Source organism: Plasmodium yoelii, assembly GCF_900002385.2.
Source record: "Plasmodium yoelii strain 17X genome assembly, chromosome: 5".
NCBI classification, from domain to species: Eukaryota; Apicomplexa; class Aconoidasida; order Haemosporida; family Plasmodiidae; genus Plasmodium; species Plasmodium yoelii.
In genome coordinates this window covers 791,357-813,913 of record NC_036177.2, presented here as the reverse complement: position 1 = coordinate 813,913, position 22,557 = coordinate 791,357, and the positions used below count along the sequence as shown (strand labels likewise).

Genomic DNA, 22,557 nt, shown 5'->3' with positions numbered 1-22,557 from the left:
ATGTTTTCAGGTATTATTATAATATTTTTCAATGCGAAACCAAAGGGGTAAGAATAAAAACATATTTTTTATTAAAACAGTTTTATAAATGGTTGTTTAATGTATAAATAAAAAATAATGATCTCCAATTAAAAATTTTTTTTTTTTTTCTAATTATTTACACTGCATTAAAAAAATGGAGATAATAAAATAATATTTTAAAATAGCACACCATACATTATGAAAAGCGAATAAGCAATACATATATGCACATACAAAAATATAAATTTCTTTCAAGAATAAAACTTCAATTTGTTATGTGAAAATAAATAAAAAAAATTAATATAAATAAGAATACAAAAATGTATATGTATATATATATATATATATAACATCGGCATGTCATCGACTATTTTAATACATAACCTTAGATGTATTTTTACATATTGAATCGTAAACTATTACAACTAATTTGTATTATATTAAAATAAATTCTAGTACAATTACATACTATTATATATTTCGGTTATTCTATTTATCCATTTTATATTGTATTATTTTCACGTGTCAACATCTTAAATATTTTATTCAATTGAAATAACTTTATGGTGCCCAATTGTATCTTCAATTATGCAGTAAATGTATTTGATGTAAGGTGGATTTAAAATATATCAGTTTAAAGGAAATATCTTCATAGTAAAACATCCACAAAATGAGATAGTATATATATTTGAAAGCATGAATAATGCATTCATTTAATATTTAGTCATATAAATAGTAAGGATTTATTTGTAAGAATTAATTTTAAATAATATAAGGAGTCAGTCTTCGAAATATTAGTATTATTATGGATTAAATAAGTTAGATGTGATATTAGGTCTAGGGATACTAGAATTATATAAAGTATTACTTGACCCAGTAGAGCTAAAAGCAGAACCATAAGTATATGGAGTAGGTGATGAAGAAGTGGGAGGTGGTGTAGTTTTAGAAAAAGAAGTAGGTGATGAAGAAGTGGGAGGTGGTGTAGTTTTAGAAAAAGAAGTAGGTGATGAAGAAGTGGGAGGTGTTGAATTTTTAGAGTAATAAGTAAGTGTTGAAGAAGTGGAAGGTGTTGAAGTTTTAGAGAAAGAAGTAGGTGATGAAGTAGATGGTGTAGAAGAATTAGATGATATAGAAGAAGTAGGTGATTCAGATCTAGGAGTTGTTCCATAATGTGCGTTATATGGTGATGTATAAGGTGATACATAAGTAGCTGGGTCTGATTTAAGTTGTATTTCTGATTTAGGAAGTGGGTCTGGTTTAGCAGGAAATTCTGGTTTAACATATTTAGGATAATATGATTCTACTTTAGAAGATGTATCTGGTACAGTAGATGATTCTATTTTATTAGATGGTTCTGGTTTAATAGATCCTGCGGGTTTAATAGATCCTGCGGGTTTAATAGATGATTCTGGTTTAATAGATGATTCTGGTTTAATAGATGGTTCTGGTTTATTAGATGGTTCTGGTTTATTAGATGGTTCGGGTTTATTAGATGGTTCGGGTTTATTAGATGGTTCTGGTTTATTAGATGGTTCGGGTTTATTAGATGGTTCTGGTTTATTATTTTTATAAGGCTTGTAATCATTATCGGGTTTTGGTTCATTTTTATTTCCTTTTGTGTTTTTAGGATTTGATGATTTTTTACTTTTAGATCCTTTCTTTTTGGATTTACTTACACCAATTCCATATCCTGCTGCAGCTATTGCGGTTGCGGCTGCTATAGATCCTAATGCAATCGCGATGGCTTTCTTGTTTTGTGCTATTTTCTTTGATAAATCATCTCGGAATTTCTTAAAAGCGCTTGTATTTTTCTTGGGTACATTTTTCGACAAGCCAAAGACTAAATAATGCGTTATTAGTATAACATTAAATAAGACGAATATCTTAGATGCCTTCATTGTGCCCAGAAAAATAAATTAGAAAAAATTATAATGTAACAACAAAACGAATAAAAAAAAATAATATATAACAATACTTTATTTGCAATTTATTCGATTTTTTAATATAATTTATTATGAATTTTATATTTATTTTATAGAAATAATAATATAATAATTATAATTTGTTTTTGATTTAATTATTTTTTTATAATAGCAATTACGCTTGTAACGTAAAGCATAGAAATAGGTTTTTTATAATTTTTTCAATAGCAATATTTAGAAAACATACTTATCCGCATAGTATTTAAATGTAAGGACATGCATTAAAATATATTATTTGAATTAATTATTATTATTTATTTATAAACTATTTTTATTTATGTGCATTACAAAATTTTTTATTATTTGCTCATAATAATTTTTATTTTATTTGCGTATATTAAAACTATATATATATTGCTATTACTAACTATATTTCTATTATTTGCGGATTACTAATTTTTAATTACATTGTTTCATTTATATTATTTGTACATTTATTTTTATTATATATAACTTTAGCTTGTTTAAAATTATTTTTAGATAAAAAATATTCTAATAAAAATTTTAATACCTAATTAATAAATTTTTTATGTTTTTGTACATGATTAGGATTAGTTATGTATGTACATCTAAATGTAGGCACTATTATATTTACCATCTTGCCGTTATCAGTGCTGTTATTTTTTTTTTTTTTATCACACCATAAAAAATATTATATTTTAGCATATATTTTAATATAAATGATTTTACCATAAAAAACAATTTATATGACGTTTTTTTTTAAGTTCAAGGTTTAACGTACATAATATATATACGATTTGCTAGTTCTTTTAGAATAGGCATTCGCCATTAATTTTTTTTCAACGGTATTTTATTTTCTCGATATTTTTACATATTTATAAAAACCAAGTAGTAATTGAAAAATTTTATCTTTAATTAGACCCTCATACACATGCATTGGTTTAATGAGAAAAAAAATTATTTTTAACTCGTTTAATAATGGAATTATGGAATCCCCATTATATATATAATTTTATCCGGTTTATAACATAATAAATATGCAACGTAACATTTCTTTATATAAAGGTTTATATATATATATATATATATATATATATATATTATATATATAATATTATATATATAATATTATTTATGTTTATAACATATTTATATAAATCCCCAAAACACAATAGTTATAATAAATATATAAAGCACTATTTTATGGCAAATAATATTATATAAAAATTTAAGTTAAACGTTAACTATTTAATGGTAAAAATAATATACATACCCTTGTCATTATAATATTTTCCAAATAATATTCCAAAAAAAAATATAAAAATAATAAAGTACTCACAATATGTGCTATTATCATACAAATATAATAAATGTGAAAATACTGTGAAAAAAAAAAAAAATATTTATTAAAATATTATTTTAATATATTAAACACTATAAAAAACACATTCCTTATAATTTCTCCAAATATAACAATAAAATAAAAATCTATCCACTTAACAAAGTTAATCTTTTTAGCTATTTTTTTTTTTATAAAACATTATTTAATATTTTATATACCATTTTTAATCACATACAATTATAATACATTAAATTAATATATTTATAGAATTTAATATTCATAAAGATATAAAATAACTGAAAAAAATCCACATACACAATAAACGCTAACCATACATATAATAATTTAAAAGCAAAAAACATTTATGTTATATTTCTTTAAATATTTGTAAACATTTAATTAAACAATCCCATTACTTATAAAATTATCATTTATATTTAAGCAACAAACAATATTAACTTATATATATTCGTATATATAATATATTATTACCCAAAACAATAATAATAAACATACCATATTATCCTTCTCAAAAAAAACAAAAATAAAGTCCACTTGAGTATAAACACTTTTAATAACCCCATAAAATATAAAAAATATATTAAAAAAAAATATATAATAAATAAAGCAAGGAAAACATCACAAAGTACAATATATTTTTAATAAAGTAGTTATACTTACAAATTTAAAGGATCAAAAAGCGCAAAAAACTTTTTTCAAGTATCAAAAAAGTCGAATGAAATTAAATAACATTTTGCATGTGAAGTATATTTATATCTTCATCCTGTAGTTAAATTCCACTATAATATATATATACATACAATAAATTTGTATGAATAATTAAATTTCACCATCCTCTTACCTTGTAAAAAAACACGGGTTTTTTGGATATATATATATATATATATATATATTTGTATAAGCATATATATAATATATTCTATATTCCAAATGAATAAACATTTGAGTAGGAATATTTATTCTTACCCCTATTAAAATATATAAATATTTTACTATGATTATCAATAAAATAAGTTTTCGAAGGAGCCAACAGAAAAGAAAATTCAGGCTAGTTGTATTCATCTGCGCCAACGTGAAGGAGGGAATTCCTTAGCATCCATTTACAGATTGACACACAAAAAAGATTTTTTTAATTTTCAGATTTATTCATACACCCCTCAAAAAATATATATGCATTAATTCCAACTTGTATAAAGTTATTTATATAATCACATTATAGCCAAGGATCTTAGAAGAGAGAGTCCATGTCCAATTTTTATTAAGTTATAACACGCCCATCCTCAAATAAAAAAAATATAAAAATTATATTCAATATATTTAATTTTTTTTTGTTTTAAAAAATATACATATAGAGAATCAATATTTATTTATGTATATTTATAATAATTAATGTTGTAATAAAATAATATCAACATTATATCCTAACTAGCCATCCAATTTTCGTGCAAACAAGACATCTTTGTAAATCCCACGACGGATGAATAACAAAGAGGGAAAATAAAAAAAAAAAAAAAAAAAAAAAAAAAAAATAACAAAAAAATTATTCTTCTCTTCCTGTGCGCATTATCACGAAATCGTATCGGGATAATATCTCTCCTATATATATATCACCACTTTAAATATTCATAAAAAAACAAAAAATTATCGTTGAAAAATATTTACATAGCCACCAACATAAAAAAAAACAGTTTTACCCATATATATCAATCACATAAACCCTTCCTCGATAAAATTATCTTCATATTAAACGCAGAAAAAATGAGCAACGTATTTGAAGGAATCGAAAAACGCGTAGTAATCAAGCTAAGGAAAAATTTGTTTATGAATGGAAACATAAATTCCCTATTAGATATATCACGAGATTTATGGGAAGAAAAACTTAATTTAATAGGGTGTAATATAGTATCAGAAATAAAAGAAGATATAAATGCACCATTAAACGAAAGATCCAGAGTATATTTGTTGTCAGAAAGCTCATTATATATATATAATGATATGATATATATAAAAACCTGTGGCAAAACAAAAGTATTATTTTTTATTCCTTTTCTTGTTGATATATTAATATATAAATGGAAAAAATACTTTGTCTTAGAAAAATCCAATTTGTATAATGAATCCTTTATTCAAAATGATACGAAATTAGAAGAAATTTTGGATTTTATACAAAAATATTTTGAATATTCTTTTTTCACACACATGAATTATAAAAATGTAACAAAAGATGGTTATTATGAGCAAGAATATCCTCATAAATCTGTTGAAGATGAAAAAGTTTTTTTTAAATTTTTTCTAAAAAGTATGGAATTTGTTAACACACCATTGCCTATGAATAGAAATCATTACATTTTTTTTTCGCAAGTTAACAAAGATGCAACAATAGATACTTCTGCTTTGAATGTATTCCCCAATTTTTGTTCTGAAATGCACTTATTTGGGGTTAAAAAATATAGTATGCCAAACCAATTCCATAGTGAATATTTAACTTATGATTCCCTTAATGTACTCTCTAACCATTCTTTAAATATTCCAAAATCTGAAGAAAGCGAAAAGATAGAGGTATGTAGCAGTAGTGTATATTCATTTGACTCAGTTGAAAATTCATCAAAATACACAAACAATACTGCAAATACGAATGTTACAGTAAATGTTTCTAAAGATATTGACAATAACTCAATCAATACTTTGTATAATACAGTAGACGACCAAACAGTCATATTAACTTGTTCTGATGACAAAAATAATAATTTAAATGAATCTGATTCAAAATTATTATTAGCTGGAGAAAATTCAAAAAATATGGATAAGGATAACACGCAAGTATTCAATGATGATAATAATAATAATTATATCTTTATTTCAAATCCTAAAGTACAAGAAACTTATAGTAACACTAATAGCGTTAGAAGCAATGAGAAAAGTACATGTAGCAGTAGTAGCACTTATACTTCTTTATTACAAAACGATTTAAAAGAATTCCATCCCAAAAATAACGCTATGGATACAATCGAAGATGATGGTAGACTTTTAGTAGAAGAAGAAGATATTAGTTACATAAGCAATGAAGAAACAATCGATGCAAAAGTTGAGCAAATTGATAACTTATCAAACAAAAGTATATTGGATAATAATTTAGATAAAAATTATGATCAAAACGAACCTTCCTTATCATCTTTTACAGTTGCATGTTCTGATTTGATTAATAAAAATGCAAATGACGAAAAAAGCGAAGATAACACATCAAAAAATATCCGTATTAAAAAAATCGAAGAAAACTTATATGAATGTATAAATACACAAAATAATGATAAATTTATATATAACGAATTTTATTTTGTTCCATGCGGATTTTCTTGTAATGTTGCAAATAAAAATAATTATTTATGTGTTCATTATTCGCCTGAAGATTGTGTTTCATATGTATCTGTAGAATTATCTTGCGTATTGAAATCAGAAAATTTTATGAATTTTATAAAAAAACAGCTGAATTTTTATAAGGCACAATATTTATACATAATTAATTATTTATATGATTTTAACGAAAATACGTTGGCGCAGAAATCTGGAGATAATAATAAAGATAGCAATAATCGATTCCTTTCGGTTTTATTATCCTCTCAAAATAATAAGAATATAAAAAGCATCAATGAAGTAGTAGAAGTAAATAAAAAGTTGGATAACAACATTATTATAAACAATGGTCAATATTACAGTTTATGCGCAAAAAAAGAACAATCTGTTGGCTTTTTAAAAATTCAATATTGTGTTTATGAACAGAAAAATTTTATTCGAAACGAAGAAAAAATTAAATCATACAACTCTATTTGTTTCGAACAATCTAACAAAAATGCACAGAATGTTAACACTTTGAAATCTACAACATTATCTCTACAAGATGTTAACAGTATGTATGAATATAGTTATAATTTTTGCAAAGAAAATAACATTCATATAATTGATATAGAAGATGATTTGAATTCGATAGATAATAGTTCAAACTCAAATCATAATAATTATCCTATAAGCAATTCTAGTGATAACGTTGATGATATTCATATGAAAAAGGACTCGAATATACTAAAAGAAAGTTATGAAACAGAAAAACGAACAGATCCTATATCATCTTTTCTTTTAGATGAACAAAAAGCTCAAAATGAAAAAAGTAGGTCGAGTTCTGAAACGAATAGCAATATCACAGACGATGATAATAACGAATTTGTTTTGGAAAAAAAATATAAAAAAGAAATGATGAATTATTATCGTAATAATAGAGTAGAAATATCCACATTTAATAAAATGCTAAATGAAAATATTGACACATCAGTATTTTGCATTAATTTACAAAAAATATTATTACAATATATTCGATTTAAAAGAAATCTACCAAGAGTTACACCATTTTATGCAGTAAAAAGTAACGATGATGAAGTTGTCTTAAAATTTTTATATGGCTTAAATTGTAGTTTTGATTGTGCATCTATTGGTGAAATAAACAAATTAATAACCCTTTTACCAGATATATCAACAGATAGAATAATTTATGCTAATACTATTAAAAGTCCAGCTTCATTAAAATATGCAAAAGAAAAAAATATAAACTTATGCACATTTGACAATATTGATGAGTTGAAAAAAATATGTAAATATCATCCTACTTGCTCATTACTTTTACGTATTAATATAGATTTTAAAAATTATAAATCATATATGTCGTCAAAATATGGTGCAAATGAATTTGAATGGGAAAAAATTCTTAAATTTGGAAAAGAAAATAATATGAATATTATAGGTGTATCATTTCATGTAGGTAGTAATACAAAAAATATATTCGATTTTTGTCAAGCTATAAAATTATCGAGAGAAGTTTTTGATATTAGTCATCGCCTTGGGTTTAAATTTAGAATTTTAAATATGGGGGGTGGATATCCTGAAGAATTAGAATATGATTTCGCAAAAAAAAATGAAAAAAAACATTATTGTACTTTAAATGAAGAAGAATTAAAAAAATATATCATGAGCTTTTTAAATGAAAAATCAGTTATTAAAAAAAATTATAATTTTTACAATTTTGAAAAAATTGCACTTGCTATTAATATGTCTATAGATCATTATTTTAAAGATATGAAAGATCAATTGAAAATTATTTCTGAGCCTGGTAGATATATGGTTGCTTCTTCATCAACACTAGCTGCCAAAGTTATTGGAAAGCGATGCCCTACTTTTTCCCCTATCAGATTATCCAATTTAAAAAATGCTGAAGATAATAATGATGATAATGAGGTAAAAAATGAACAAGTGGCTAATAACGACAATGATCAACAAAATGGTGATGGAAATATACAAAATAAAGACCAAGGAAATTGCACAGGAACTATACCAGATGTAGAATTAAGAACCGAAAAAGAAAGCAAACATTTACCATCTGAAGTATGTACTAATGGAGAGATACAAACAAGCAATGTATGTAATACTAATACAGATAATGAAAATGTTAGCTCTTTTGGCACAACGACAAATGGAAAAACTGTTATTCCGGGAAGCGCATTTAATCACGAAGATAATTCAAAACTAGGAAATATAACAAATATTAAAAAAAAAGTTGTTAATATTCATGATAATAGATATAATTATTATTCATATTATATAACTGATAGTATTTATGGATGCTTTAGTGGAATTATTTTTGATGAATATAGCAGACCGCCAATATATATTATAAATAATAACAAAATGGACTCAAAAAAAATGATATTAGATTCCCCTTTGTATTTAACAAATATATTTGGGCAATCATGTGATGGGCTTGATATGATCACTTCATCTACATATTTACCTGAATGTAATATAAATGATTGGATTATATATGAATATACAGGCGCGTATACTTTTGTTAGCTCCTCAAATTTTAATGGATTTCAACCTTGCAAAAAAATATACATTTTCCCTCGAAATAAATTTCCCTTTTCCGTCTGATTCACACTAAAAATACAATGTAAAGGATATCACATCACAAAGAGGAGAGAGAAAGGGGGGGGTGATAAATGAGAAATACACAAAATCCGAAAAATGGAAACATTGAATTAATAATGCATATATAAATGGATGCTAAATATTTATTATAAATTAGGCGCGAAAAAAATCTTGGCTAGCCGCACAGGGAGGAACCTTTTTTTCGTTTCTTTCGCATTTCAATATGTGGACCCCAAAAGTTTTAATATACCGAATTAGTAGAAAACTAGTTTTAATATTTGTTTTTTTTTTTTAATATATCAATATGCATTTTAATAATTTTAGCTTGAAAATTACTATGAAATTTTCTTAACATTTAAGGAAATTTTGAAAGTGTATCAAACTATGCGTATATATGTTCTATACGCTATTAATACATTGACCACCTAAGTATCATGTGGTATATATTCGGATTATTGATATATTTATCACAAATTAATTTCTCTTTTTGTTCTCTTTTTTTTTATTTTAAATACGTGTTTGAAATTAAATCATAAACATGTTTATATATATATATACATTTTTTTTGCTTGTATGTAGTATTTTTTTTTTTTTTTTTAATTATATATATGGATAAATAATTAATGTGAATATTTAAAAACAAAATCGATATTTAATATTGTTTTTAAGTTTTTTAAAAAGTAAAATATGTAACAAAAATAATGATAATGAAACCATCTTTTATTACATGTGGACCCGTGAAAGGTAAAAAAAAATAAGAGAAAATAAAGGTAAAACAAAGTGATATGTGATTATAACTATCCAAATAAATTTGTATGTCTATAATTTCCATGCCATAAAATTGGCTTGTGAAAATGCATACTATCCAATTTGGAAATAAAAAATTAGGAATTATTTTTTCCCGATATTAAATTAAGCAATATAAAAAATATTTTCACCATACAATATCTAACTACTATCCATTTTTTATAACAATTTTACTTAATGATTTTTTAATTTTTTTCATGCATTATTTGTGACTATTTTTGATCTGGTATTGGCTGATTTTTTATCCTTTTAGGTCTTTGGCGTAATTTAAAATTACAATGTCGAGAATTAGAATATGTTTCTTTTTTATTTTCAGTTTTTTTCTCCAAACTTAGATTAATCAATCTCTGTTTTTGTGTTAGTATATTAGAATTATATTTAATATGTTCATTTGTATTATCATTGTATGATTCTGTTTCTATTATATCTAAATCTTTATCATTTTCTTGATACATATTAGAATAGTCTAATTGTTCATTTTTATTTATGATGTTTTCTGTTTTATTAGATGAATCTATATATTTGTTTGTATCCTCAGAATACGTGTTTAATGGATCAGGGGTAAATATATATTTCCTTCCCTTTTGATAAGAAACTGGTTTAGTTATTTTTTCACGATTAGTAGCAAGACCTCCTCTGCTAATAACAAATTTATGAATTGCTTTTTCTATAAAATCAAAATTTTCGACATTATGTTCTTTCATAATCTGATATAATTTTATAAGTTGATAAGATAAAGGTCTTTTAGCTGATCTTGATGGATATTGATAAACTTGATTAGCACACCACATACTTAATGTTAATAAAAAGTTATTAGAAATTATATTTTTTGAAATTAAATAATTTAAACAAATAAATGGGTCATGTAATTGATTTATATCATTTCCATTTTTAAAATCATTTATTCTATTTAAAAATTCTTTTATTAAATCTTTTTCGTATAATTCCCAACTGTATTTTAATAATTTTATTTTATTTATATAATCAAATAATTCTTGGCAAGTTGACATTTTTAATTCTTTTAATTGTTTTTCGTCAATACAATAAAAAAATACATCATCATTTATTTTTAATGATCTTAATGCCCCAACAATAGAACATAAATCTGTGTAATCAAAAAGGTTGATATTTTTTACTATAGATTTACATAATGTACTTATTAAATCTTTATTTGCTATTTCATATTTTGCAAAACATTCAAAAATATCAACATATTCACTTGGATACAACTTAGATGAATAACGTATTATTGCATGAAAAACTTCAATAAATAAAATACGTGGAAATATATTAACTTTACAATATAAATTTATTAATAATATTAAATGTCTAGGTTCAAAGTTATTTATATTCTTTATGAATACATCTGAAAAATGTGTATATAAATTTTTGTCTAATAAATTCATCTTATCAAAACATGATAATAGTAATAATGCGTCAAAATGTTTAAATTCATCACTTTTTTTAATAGCATTTCTACATATTTCACTCCATATAATTACATCACTTATTTTTTTTATACAACAATTTTCACTTAATTTGCGTAATTCTTGTGCCTTTAAATTTTTTATTTCCTCATAATTTCTTTTTAATATTATATTATCATTTGTTGTACATGTTACAAAAGGTGCACACATCCATCGCTTTATATTTTGGGGATAAATTTTTTTGACTTTTCCCCTCCCGAACAATATCCCAGATATAAGCATTCTTAATATATTGTTAATAACTCGATAAATAATAAAATTTTAGAAAAAAAGAATTTAAAAAAAAATCATTCTAATCAATTCACTTAAAATGGGGTAAATCACGTTATCACGTCCCCCCATATATCCATACTCCTTTTCTCATAGGCATAAACTTTCACTACATAGCAAGTGAAAAATGGTGAAATAAAAAAAAAATATATATATATACCACCAAATTAAACCAAATTATACCAAATTAAGCCAAATTAATTGAAATAGTGGAAGGACAATAAAGCTACATTATTAAGAAAGTTATATTAAATTGTAAGGATCACTTTATAAATAATTCATTAGTGTATACACTCGATTATAAGAAAGTTATGTAAAAAAAAAAAAATTTATTTATTTTTAGCAAAATTTTTCGAATTATAATTATTTATAGTATACATACATTAGGCTGATAATCTATATTTATGTTGAAATACTAGTCTCTCCCAATTATTTATTCCATTTTATTACCATACATTTTACCACGATTTATTTTACCTTTGTATAGTTAGCACCGCGATATTTTTATTTATATCTTTTAATATTTAGGATGTTTGCATAGTTTTTTACTATTTTTATAATATTTTATTTATATTTTTTTTTTAAAAAGTGGAAATTGATTTTTCCTTTTCCTGTATGAGTTTCATTGTAACATTCTTACTACTATATAAAATTAACAAAAGAAAAATGGAGTTAATAGAATATATATAAATTATGCATACGTTATGATTTTTATATGTTATATATATGAAACTGATTAAATATGGCGATATATAAATATAAACTGTGTAACAGCCAATAAATAATTGAGCTATATAATAATTTTTTTTTTTTTTCATGTTGTAAGAAGTCATAAAACTTGCATAAGTTTTATTTATTCATTTGTTTATTTATTACTATATCAATTTTGGTACATAAAAATGAGTCATAATAAGGCAAACGATTTACAGGATAAACTTCGAAAAGAACGAGTAAACGATTTTATAGTTAATCAATGCAAATTCGATATTATAGAAAAATATGATGAGAGTTCAAGTGATGAAGAAAATGACAATAATCATCAAAAAGAACACTTCAAAAATGATGACAAAAATATGGATTATACTTTTAATCTCGCTGATGAATCCCCAAAAATTTTGAATAAAAAAACAGAAAAAGAAAATAATAATATATTAAAAAATTGTAATGTAAGTTTCCCCCCAGCTCTTCACAGAAGTATATTAAATTTACAAAAAAATAATAAAAATGAAAAGTTAGATTTGAATAAAATATACGATAATAATAGTTCATTCCACAGTTGTGAGAATAGCAAAAATAATGAACATGAAAACAAGAAAAATTATAATTTTGCCAACAAAACCATTCCAAACATAAAATATAATGATAACCATATAAAGGACACAAATGTAGAGAAAATAGACTTAGAAAAAAAAACACATAATAATCATCACAGTGATTATTATAAAAATAATGATACAAAAAAATATAACGTAATTTTTAAAATGAATAAGAATGAAGTAGCGAAATTACAATGGACTAATCCAATAGAAGAGACAGAAATTAGAGAAATCAAAAATATGAAAGAAATAAAATTACATGAAATCAGATTTGATTTTTCAGGTAGACTAAGAATACAAATAAATGAAAATCTATATAATGAAAAAGAAAGAAAAAAAATATTTGATAATTTTGATGGACTTTATCATCATAATGAAGAACCATTAAATAGTGGATATACATTACCTGAACTTTTATTTTTATGCCAAAGTTCATATCCAAATCAAGTATGTATAGCATTAAAAATTATGAAACATATATTTATAAATATGTATTTAAAAGTTTCCGAACTAAATAATGTACTTTTAGATAGTAATATAATTAATAATTATCAAATAAAAAATAAATATTCTTACACTTTTACATTTAATAGATTTATAAATTATTTAAATAATGATTTAAATATATTTTCAAAATTATTATTTTTATTTAATTATTATAATAATAAAAATTTACAATTTAATTGTCTTCATGCTATGGCTAGCTACTTATTTCCAAATAACACATACATAATAAAAGATCAAATCATATTTGACGGAACAGAAGAAAACAAAATTAACAAATTTAAATATTCTATAAATTATGAATTTTTCTCATATCATGATTTTTTTAGTGATAACATTTTTTTCGATGAAAGTTATAATATATTTTTTTATTCAACCAAAAAAGGACAGAGTTATTCTATTTCAGATATGTCCTTAGAAAATAATAATTCAAAAACTATGAAAAATTCGATAGAGCATAAAGACAATAATATATCTGACCCAAATCAAGCAAATAATCTTAACAATCCAAAAGATGATGATATTACAATTTTTATAAATAAATGTAAAGAAAATGAAATAAAAAATGAAGAAGAAAAAGTAGATAAAATAATTATAAAAAATACAACGAAAAAAAAATATGAACAAAATGATGAAAATAATATAATTTATGATAAAATTCTTTGCTACCTTAAAAATGTTAATGAAAGTATTGATGATCCAAGTAAATTATTAGAAATCCATTTAGATATAATAAAATCATATAAAATAAATGATAATGAAGATATCGAAATTATAAAACTTATAAACAATATAAATAATATTTTGGAAAATAATTTTGCTGTTGTCGAAGTAGAAAATAGTTGTGTGTGTCTTTTAATAGGGTTATTAATTAAATATAAACATGAAATAAATATATTAAAAAATAAAGATCTTGTAAAAAATTTAGAGAAAATATGCGAATCAAAAATTGTAGGTAGCTATTTATACAATGAAAGAATAAAAAAAGAATGCCTAAATACAAATCAAAAAATTAACTGTTCTGATCTTAATTTTGTTTATAATTTAATTACTTTAATAAGATATATAATTATATATAACTATGATAAAGATTTTTTGCAAATTTTCGATGTCTTATCATTTTTAATTTTTTATAGAACTTTGCCATTTAGTTTGAATATTGAAAATGATCAAAATGTTGAAAACATAAATGATAATATGGAAAAAAACACAATCACTGAAATGAGACATTCTTATTTATTTATTTCCACTGAAACGTTAAAAGTATTTAGAATTTTATTATCTTGTAATTTATATAAAGAATCTGTTGAATATTTTCATGATATTATTAATAAAATTCATAAAATAAATATAAAAAATGATATAATTTGTAAAAAGTTTCTAACTCAAGTATATTTATATATTTCTACTTATAACTTGACATGTGTTGATATGGATTTATCAGGACTTTTATATATTTCTAAAATTATTAAAACGTTAGAAATTCAAATTAATAATGTAGATAATTATAGTATAAACAAAGAAGAAAAATCTTATGAATATATACATACAGATAATTCTTTTTCTTACCCTAATATGAAAGAACAAAATAAATTAGACTTTAACTATTTAAATGATTTGATATTAATAAATCAATGCTTTAATTATATATATACTCTATTTATCTGTATTAGAAAAAAATGTATAAATATAGAACAATGTATACATACTGAGCAAATATACAAACTTATGAAATTTATTCAACGAATTGGAAATACACTTATACGAAACCTTAGTTGGTTGTTAGATTGGTATAGAGATGATGTAAAAAGGAATAATGACAAAAATGAAGACAACATAATTAGAAATATATTTAACAAAACAAAGGAGTGTCCTTTTATATTCAGTTACATTATTTATGAACAAAATTTGGATCCTCATTTTTTTTTTGTCATATTTATACAACTGTTAAATGGTATTTTGAACATAATTCTTGAGATAAATTATATGAACGAAGAAATGCAAAATAATGATCATAAAATTGGTGACAATAAAATTGGTGACAATAAAATTGGTGACAATAAAATTGGTGACAATAAAATTGGTGACAATAAAATTGGTGACAATAAAATTGGTGACAATAAAATTGGTGACAATAATATTTGTGACGATAATATTTGTGACGAAATAAACTCGCTTATTGATTTATTTTCTCACTTAAATCAAGATGTATTAAAACTTTTTAAAATAGATATATTCAAAGTTGAAAATATTTTAGATTCGAACAATGTGTTTTTACCCCTATCATATTTGTTTTACAATTTATACAAACTTTTTAATATAAATATTTATAAGGAAAAAAATGTTTCGAATATGAATACTAATCAAAATAAACTTAAAAATATCAAAGCATGTGACACTATTTTAAGGAATGAAAATATAAATCTTATTTTTTATTCGCTTGTATTTTGTTCTTCAGTTTCTCTTAGTTACTATTCTTTGAAAGAAATCACGAAGCAACCAAATGTTTCAATAAATAACAATATAAATAGACACACATATAATTATTCGGATCAATTTTTATCGAAAAATAATTCTGAAATGAATATAAAAAGGGAAATGGGAAACGAAGAAGAGATAAAAGAATCTACGTTGCCTATCTATCCAGAGGATACTATTCCAACTTCTTTTAAAAATATAGGCATAGATCAAAGGGAAATATATTCAAATTATGAGAACGAAGATGAATACATAAAAGATATGAATGTAGTATATGTTATCCTATTTTTACAAAAATATATAAAAAAAAGTTTATCAATATATAATAGCAAAAAAAATATATTTTTATTGTTACTAAAAAATATGTTTAGAGAATGTAATAAACCATTAAATGATATAAACAAAAAAGAAGAAATAATAATTAACAAAGTACTAATTTTATTTTTGAATAAAAATGTTTTAAATTTTTTAGTAAAACATATGGATGTATCTACATTTTTTAAATTTTTCATTCAAATATTTCTTGTTAATAACCATAAACAAATTGGAGACTATATGAGTGAGCACATAAATATATATAACTATTTTGTATCTATAGCAGAATTATATATATTTAATAATATATCTTGTGATGTTGATAATTTAACGAGTGGAACTACATTTTTTGATGAAGAATTGGAATATAAAAAGAGCATAGAAAATATTGTTTTTTCTTTTCTCCAGAATGAAATAAAAAGGAAAAAAGCAATGGAACAAAATGAAGATATATTAAATAATTTCGAAAAAAATAAACAAAATATCAAATCATGTATTCAACTAAAGCGCCTAAATATTAGCTCTGCTCTTTCACAAACTGTTTTTGAAAAAATCATCGAATCTTTTAAATTAGGATATTTTTTTAACCCATTACTTTTATCAATATTATTTTTTTTTTCTACTGTATCCTTTCCACAAGAATGCAGAAATATATTTTTTAATGATTATGATATATTAAAAATTTTAGGGAAAAATATATTTATTCATTTTTTTGATAATAACCATTATATAATATATACAATATCCACATATTATGGATTGAAACAACATAATTATATTATCGATTTAACAAAATTTTTCCCTTCGATTTTTTCATTTATATATAATTCTTATGATAATTTTATTTTACACCAAAACTTGGAAGAATATTTTAAAAATTTACTGTCAGAATATTCCGATCCAAGTTTCTTACATTTTCTATTTTTTGTTAAAAAACGAATTCACGACAAACAAAAGGGTCACTATTAAAAAGAGAGGATCCGCCAAACAATCAAACATACATACATACATACACACACATATGCATACATATAATATATTATTTGAATATAATAATTTACATTGTCTTCATTTTGTATATTTCTAAAAATTTGAATAGTGTGCATCCAAACATAATTATTTGTTTATGTATGTATATCTGTCTGCATTGTCATAAACTGGAAAACTAATCTAAGAGCTATTATGCTCATTTGAATATTTTTAATAAAATTTGTTATTCATGTATTGAAAAAAAAAGATAAAACTAAAATAGTAGATAAAATTTGTCATTGTGTTATTAAAATTTTGTATACTATTTCACGTATTATCACATAAATGTGTATAAACTTTTTTTAACATAGTATAAGTTGTTTTATATATTATATTAATTTATTACCACAATACACCAACTCTTATTTTTAAAATGATTTTCCACATTTCAGTATCAATCCCGTCATTATATTATATACATAATTTTCTACATCTCCATAGCTTAACAATGATCTTGCAAATTTTTTAAATTTATTTATACATTTTATCAAAATAATTCCTATTTTATTAAATTAAAATGATATTAAAAAATTTTATATAAAGTTGATAAAATTTTGAAAATATCTCTTGATGAATTTACATAATTGAAATTATAAGGTGATGAAAAAAAAAAAAAAAAAAAAATATGAACGCCTATTTCACAAATATAAAGAGGGAAAATAAATTAATATATATTAATATATATTAATATATATATTATATAACATATGTATATATATGAAATATATTTAATTATTCATAATATATCTATACTCATTTCTGTGTTTTAAAAAAATTAAATTTTAATATCATTAAAATTGATGATTTACAGCAAAAAAGGGTGAAAAAAAATAATAACACCAAGTTATCCTATAATTCTTATCTCATACCCAAATGTAAAAAGCTACTATAAATTTATATGCTTATTAATATTAAAAAAAATATAATACATATATTAGTTTATTTATATTTTTTATGCATATGCTTGGGCATGATAGTTAAAATATAGAGAATAATTAAATATTTGGAAAACAAAAGATGGCTACATATAATGTACTTGGGGAAATAACTACGTTTGATGAAAATGAAACGATTATTTCTCATCAGTATTCAAGAATTAGGAAAATAGAAAATATCGAGAAATGCAAAAAACTAATGGTGAGTCTTTATATTCATAATATTTTTATTTTTCTCTAAAAAATTTTTATTGTCTTTATTTGCTAATAATATTTCTTTATAATGTGTATTTTCATATACTTAAAAAAACAATATCACATGTATATTTTTTTTGTCACATGCATATATATTTTTTTGCCACATCCAATGGAATCTACAAACTAAAGACCCTTCAATTAATTTCGAACTGCATTGAAAAAATTGAAAATTTGGAAAATAATGTAGAATTGGAACATCTCGAATTATATGAGAATTCTATTAAAAAAATTGAAAACATATCGATGCTAATAAATTTAAAGTAATATATTTTTCATTTTTATTTCTCTTAATAATAATACAATATTATTGCTAATATTACTATTTTTAATTATTTTCCATATCATATATTATACCCACATTTTTTTTTATATCTTTTGTAGAGTCCTAGATCTGTCATTTAACAAAATTAAAGTTATTGAAAATTTAGATGCACTAGTAAATTTAGAAGAATTATATTTGTCTAGTAATAAAATATCAAAGGTAAAAATATATATACATGTATACATCGAGAAAACTATTATATTATATCTTATAAATTAACTATATAACAGTGTTGATATTTATACAAAATGGATAAATGAATAAAAATTAATTCCAATTTCACTTAATTTATTTTCTCTATATTCCAAATTTTGTTTTCCCACATTTTATTCTTTCCACACACAGATTGAAAACCTGGAGAACTGCAAAAATCTGAGGCTGCTAGAATTAGGATATAATAAAATACGTAAAATTGAAAATATAGAAAATTTGAAAAATTTAGAAGAATTATGGCTGGGTAAGAATAAAATAGAACAACTAGAATTACCCGAATTGCCTAAATTAAAAAAATTAAGTTTACAACATAACAGATTAACAAAATGGGATGAAAAATCTATTAATAATGTTTTATCATTAAATGAGTTATATTTAAGTTATAACAAATTAAATGAAATAAATGATAAAATCAAAGAACTAAAATATCTTAAAGTTTTAGATCTAGCATATAATGAAATAGAAAATATATTAATATGTTCTGAATTAAAACATTTAGAAGAATTGTGGTTAAATAATAATAATATAAAAAGTTTAGATATGATTATCAAATTAAAAAATAATGAAAATTTAAAAACATTGTATTTAGAAAAAAATGAAATACAAGATAATTTAAAAGATACATATAGAGACCAAATTATATCCATTTTACCACAAATACAACAATTGGATGCTCTTTTGGTATCTCCAACAAATTTAGTAAAAAAGAAATAACCAACCATGTATATTGCATATGCTGAAATAAAACATTCAGCAAATTATATATATAGTTGTTCTAAAAGTGAAGAAATAGCATACTGGGAGCAATGCTTTTTTGTGAGTGCGTACATGTTAAAGAAAACTTAATGTCTGTTCAAACATTCATATATGTATATATATATACATATATATATATATGTGGATATTGCATTTATTATGAGCGAACTTATGCTCTCCTAAGTTCATATGTATACACGTTCTATTATTATGGTATTTTTAAATAAACTATGTGCCCAATACATATTGTTACTAAATATTTTTCGTAAATCAATAAAAATTTATTATACAAATAATTATTTAACACTTCGTTTTGCTTTTTTTTTTTTTTTTTATACTTTTTTTAACTTGTTATATAATATATAAATTCGAGGAAATAATATTTTCCGTACTTTTAGTAATCTCAACAATGCTTGGAATTGCAATCAATGTATACCAAGGTTAAAAAACTTATACTTTAAAAAAATAAAAATATAACAAATTTTATTTTAAAAATAAAAAAATATATATTTTATATTGTTTTTCTGTTTTAGCATACTATTTATTATGATATGACATATTTTTGTTCTCACAATTTAATATTTTTTATTTTTTTATGTCTATATATTTTTGAGGGGTAATAATTTTTTTCACAATTTTGTTCACCTATATTCTCGTGATAAAAAATGTTTCATACATTAATGCAAGCATGAAGAAAATAAAAAAATAAATATTATATTCATATTTATATTCCATATTTATATATGCATATAATTTTTATTTTTTTTTTTATTTCATTTTTATGGAAATAAATAAAGCGCTAATTTCATTTATTAAAATGGCTTTCTTTTAAAATGTAAAATAATGAAAAACTAAAATAGTATGGCATGATATGCCTTGTTATCCTATTAGTAAAATTTATATATACATAATGTATATGTATATAGTATTTAGGGTTATGTGATGAAATTATAAAAAACAATTTAATGGGTGAATAAAATGAAAATAACAAAAAAAGAAACATATAATAAAAACAAACCAGGCATCAATGAAAATTTGATTAATGAATATTATGACATAATTCCACACATGGAAAATGAAATTGAAAATTTATTAAAAAAATTTAATGTTAAAAAATATGATCATAAAATAACAACTTTATTAATCGATATAATACAAAATGAAACTCTTAAAATTTTATTAAGTTCTAAAAAAATTCAAAAAAAAGCAAAGAAAAATGACAAACTTGATTTTGATCAAAAAAACCAAGACAATAATGATAATAATAATGATAATAATAATAATACCACTTCTCAAGAAATTGAAAAAAAAGAAACAATTGGTGATTCACTTATTCATCCAAATGATGATTCACTTACTCATCCAAATAATGATCCAAATTATACTTCCAAAACAAATTCTTTTGATCAAAAAAATGAAGGATCTCAAAATTCTCCAAATATTGACAGTCTTATACAATCTGAAAATGTAGAAAGTACTTCCAAAAATGGCCAAAGTAAGGAAAATGAAACGGAGAAAAATTCTGAAGAGATCCAGCCCAAGGAAGAAGAAAAAAACGACAGCTTATTTAAAAAAATTTCTAGCTTTTTTTCAAAAAACGATAACGAAGAAGAAAAAAAAGATCTTTCTAAAGATACAAAATTAAACACTGATAATAGTAGTATACAAAATGAAAAAGAAAACCTAGTAAATGATACGATACAATTAAATGACCCAAAAAGTTACGAAAAAAATGATGAACAATCTAACATTAACATATTAACCAATAATGACAAAACTGGTGATGCCCAAGAAATGGAAACAGCACAAGATAACTCAAACAATAATAATAAAAAAAGTAATCCTACTGACATTAATAATGGCAATAATAATGACAACAATAATGGCAATAACAATAAAATAGAAAGTACTGGAAATATTGAAAATACTGGAAATATTGAAAATACTGGAAATACTGGAAATACTGGAAATATTGAAAATGCTGAAAATACTGAAAATGCTGAAAATACTGAAAATGCTGAAAATATAAATGAAAAAAATAATCCATCTGAAGAAAAATTAGATAAAATCAATTATGATGGAAAAGAACATGCCAACAAAAGTGATGAAAATAAAAAAAGTAACAATAATGTTAATGATCAAGAAGAAAGAGAAGAAGAAGATTCTCTCATAATTGATGAAGAAAGTGTAAATCAAGCAATAAGAGAATATGCACTAAAATATATATACAGAAAAAAAAATGTTGACTTTGTATATGATGATCCAACATATGAACAAAAAGATATAAATAATGTATTTGTTGATAGAAACATAAAATATCCAATGGGATTTCCTCCACATCTTCCTGATGATTGCTCTATTAATACTATACTTCCCTCTTGGAATATTCAATATAATTTTACAAAAAAAAATAAAAGCAATCAAAATAGACAATAACCCGATAATAAAGTAATACTATGACCAAATTTAGAAAAATGAAATAACAAATTAATCATTCTTATTAAGTGTAATGATTTAAACTGACTTAATTATTATGCTGTAAACATGTTATTAAAAAATATCAATTAATT

General features: G+C 22.4%; 6 protein-coding genes across 6 annotated transcripts; 4 read left to right on the top strand and 2 right to left on the bottom strand.

Annotated features, from left to right (window-relative positions):
• Window positions 1-824: 824 nt before the first annotated feature.
• Window positions 825-1,919, bottom strand: PY17X_0518100 (uncharacterized protein; the record flags this gene model as incomplete). The annotated part of the gene is made up of 1 exon (XM_723325.1): window positions 825-1,919. The coding sequence occupies one exon, from the start codon at window positions 1,917-1,919 to the stop codon at window positions 825-827; it is 1,095 nt and encodes a 364-aa protein (XP_728418.1).
• Window positions 1,920-5,085: 3,166 nt separating this feature from the next.
• Window positions 5,086-9,300, top strand: PY17X_0518000 (S-adenosylmethionine decarboxylase/ornithine decarboxylase; the record flags this gene model as incomplete). The annotated part of the gene is made up of 1 exon (XM_719998.1): window positions 5,086-9,300. The coding sequence occupies one exon, from the start codon at window positions 5,086-5,088 to the stop codon at window positions 9,298-9,300; it is 4,215 nt and encodes a 1,404-aa protein (XP_725091.1).
• A 1,016-nt stretch (window positions 9,301-10,316) lies between these two features.
• Window positions 10,317-11,813, bottom strand: PY17X_0517900 (heptatricopeptide repeat-containing protein HPR1, putative; the record flags this gene model as incomplete). The annotated part of the gene is made up of 1 exon (XM_719997.2): window positions 10,317-11,813. The coding sequence occupies one exon, from the start codon at window positions 11,811-11,813 to the stop codon at window positions 10,317-10,319; it is 1,497 nt and encodes a 498-aa protein (XP_725090.2).
• Window positions 11,814-12,760: 947 nt separating this feature from the next.
• PY17X_0517800 (RNA polymerase II-associated protein 1, putative) lies at window positions 12,761-17,443 on the top strand (the record flags this gene model as incomplete). The annotated part of the gene is made up of 1 exon (XM_022955243.2): window positions 12,761-17,443. The coding sequence occupies one exon, from the start codon at window positions 12,761-12,763 to the stop codon at window positions 17,441-17,443; it is 4,683 nt and encodes a 1,560-aa protein (XP_022811692.2).
• A 1,077-nt stretch (window positions 17,444-18,520) lies between these two features.
• PY17X_0517700 (leucine-rich repeat protein) lies at window positions 18,521-19,945 on the top strand (the record flags this gene model as incomplete). Its single annotated transcript, XM_022955242.1, has 4 exons — window positions 18,521-18,640; window positions 18,826-18,956; window positions 19,078-19,177; window positions 19,364-19,945. The coding sequence occupies 4 exons, from the start codon at window positions 18,521-18,523 to the stop codon at window positions 19,943-19,945; spliced, it is 933 nt and encodes a 310-aa protein (XP_022811691.1).
• Window positions 19,946-20,965: 1,020 nt separating this feature from the next.
• PY17X_0517600 (uncharacterized protein) lies at window positions 20,966-22,423 on the top strand (the record flags this gene model as incomplete). The annotated part of the gene is made up of 1 exon (XM_725409.1): window positions 20,966-22,423. One exon carries the CDS (start codon window positions 20,966-20,968, stop codon window positions 22,421-22,423), a length of 1,458 nt encoding a protein of 485 aa, XP_730502.1.
• Between the last annotated feature and the right edge of the window lie 134 nt (window positions 22,424-22,557).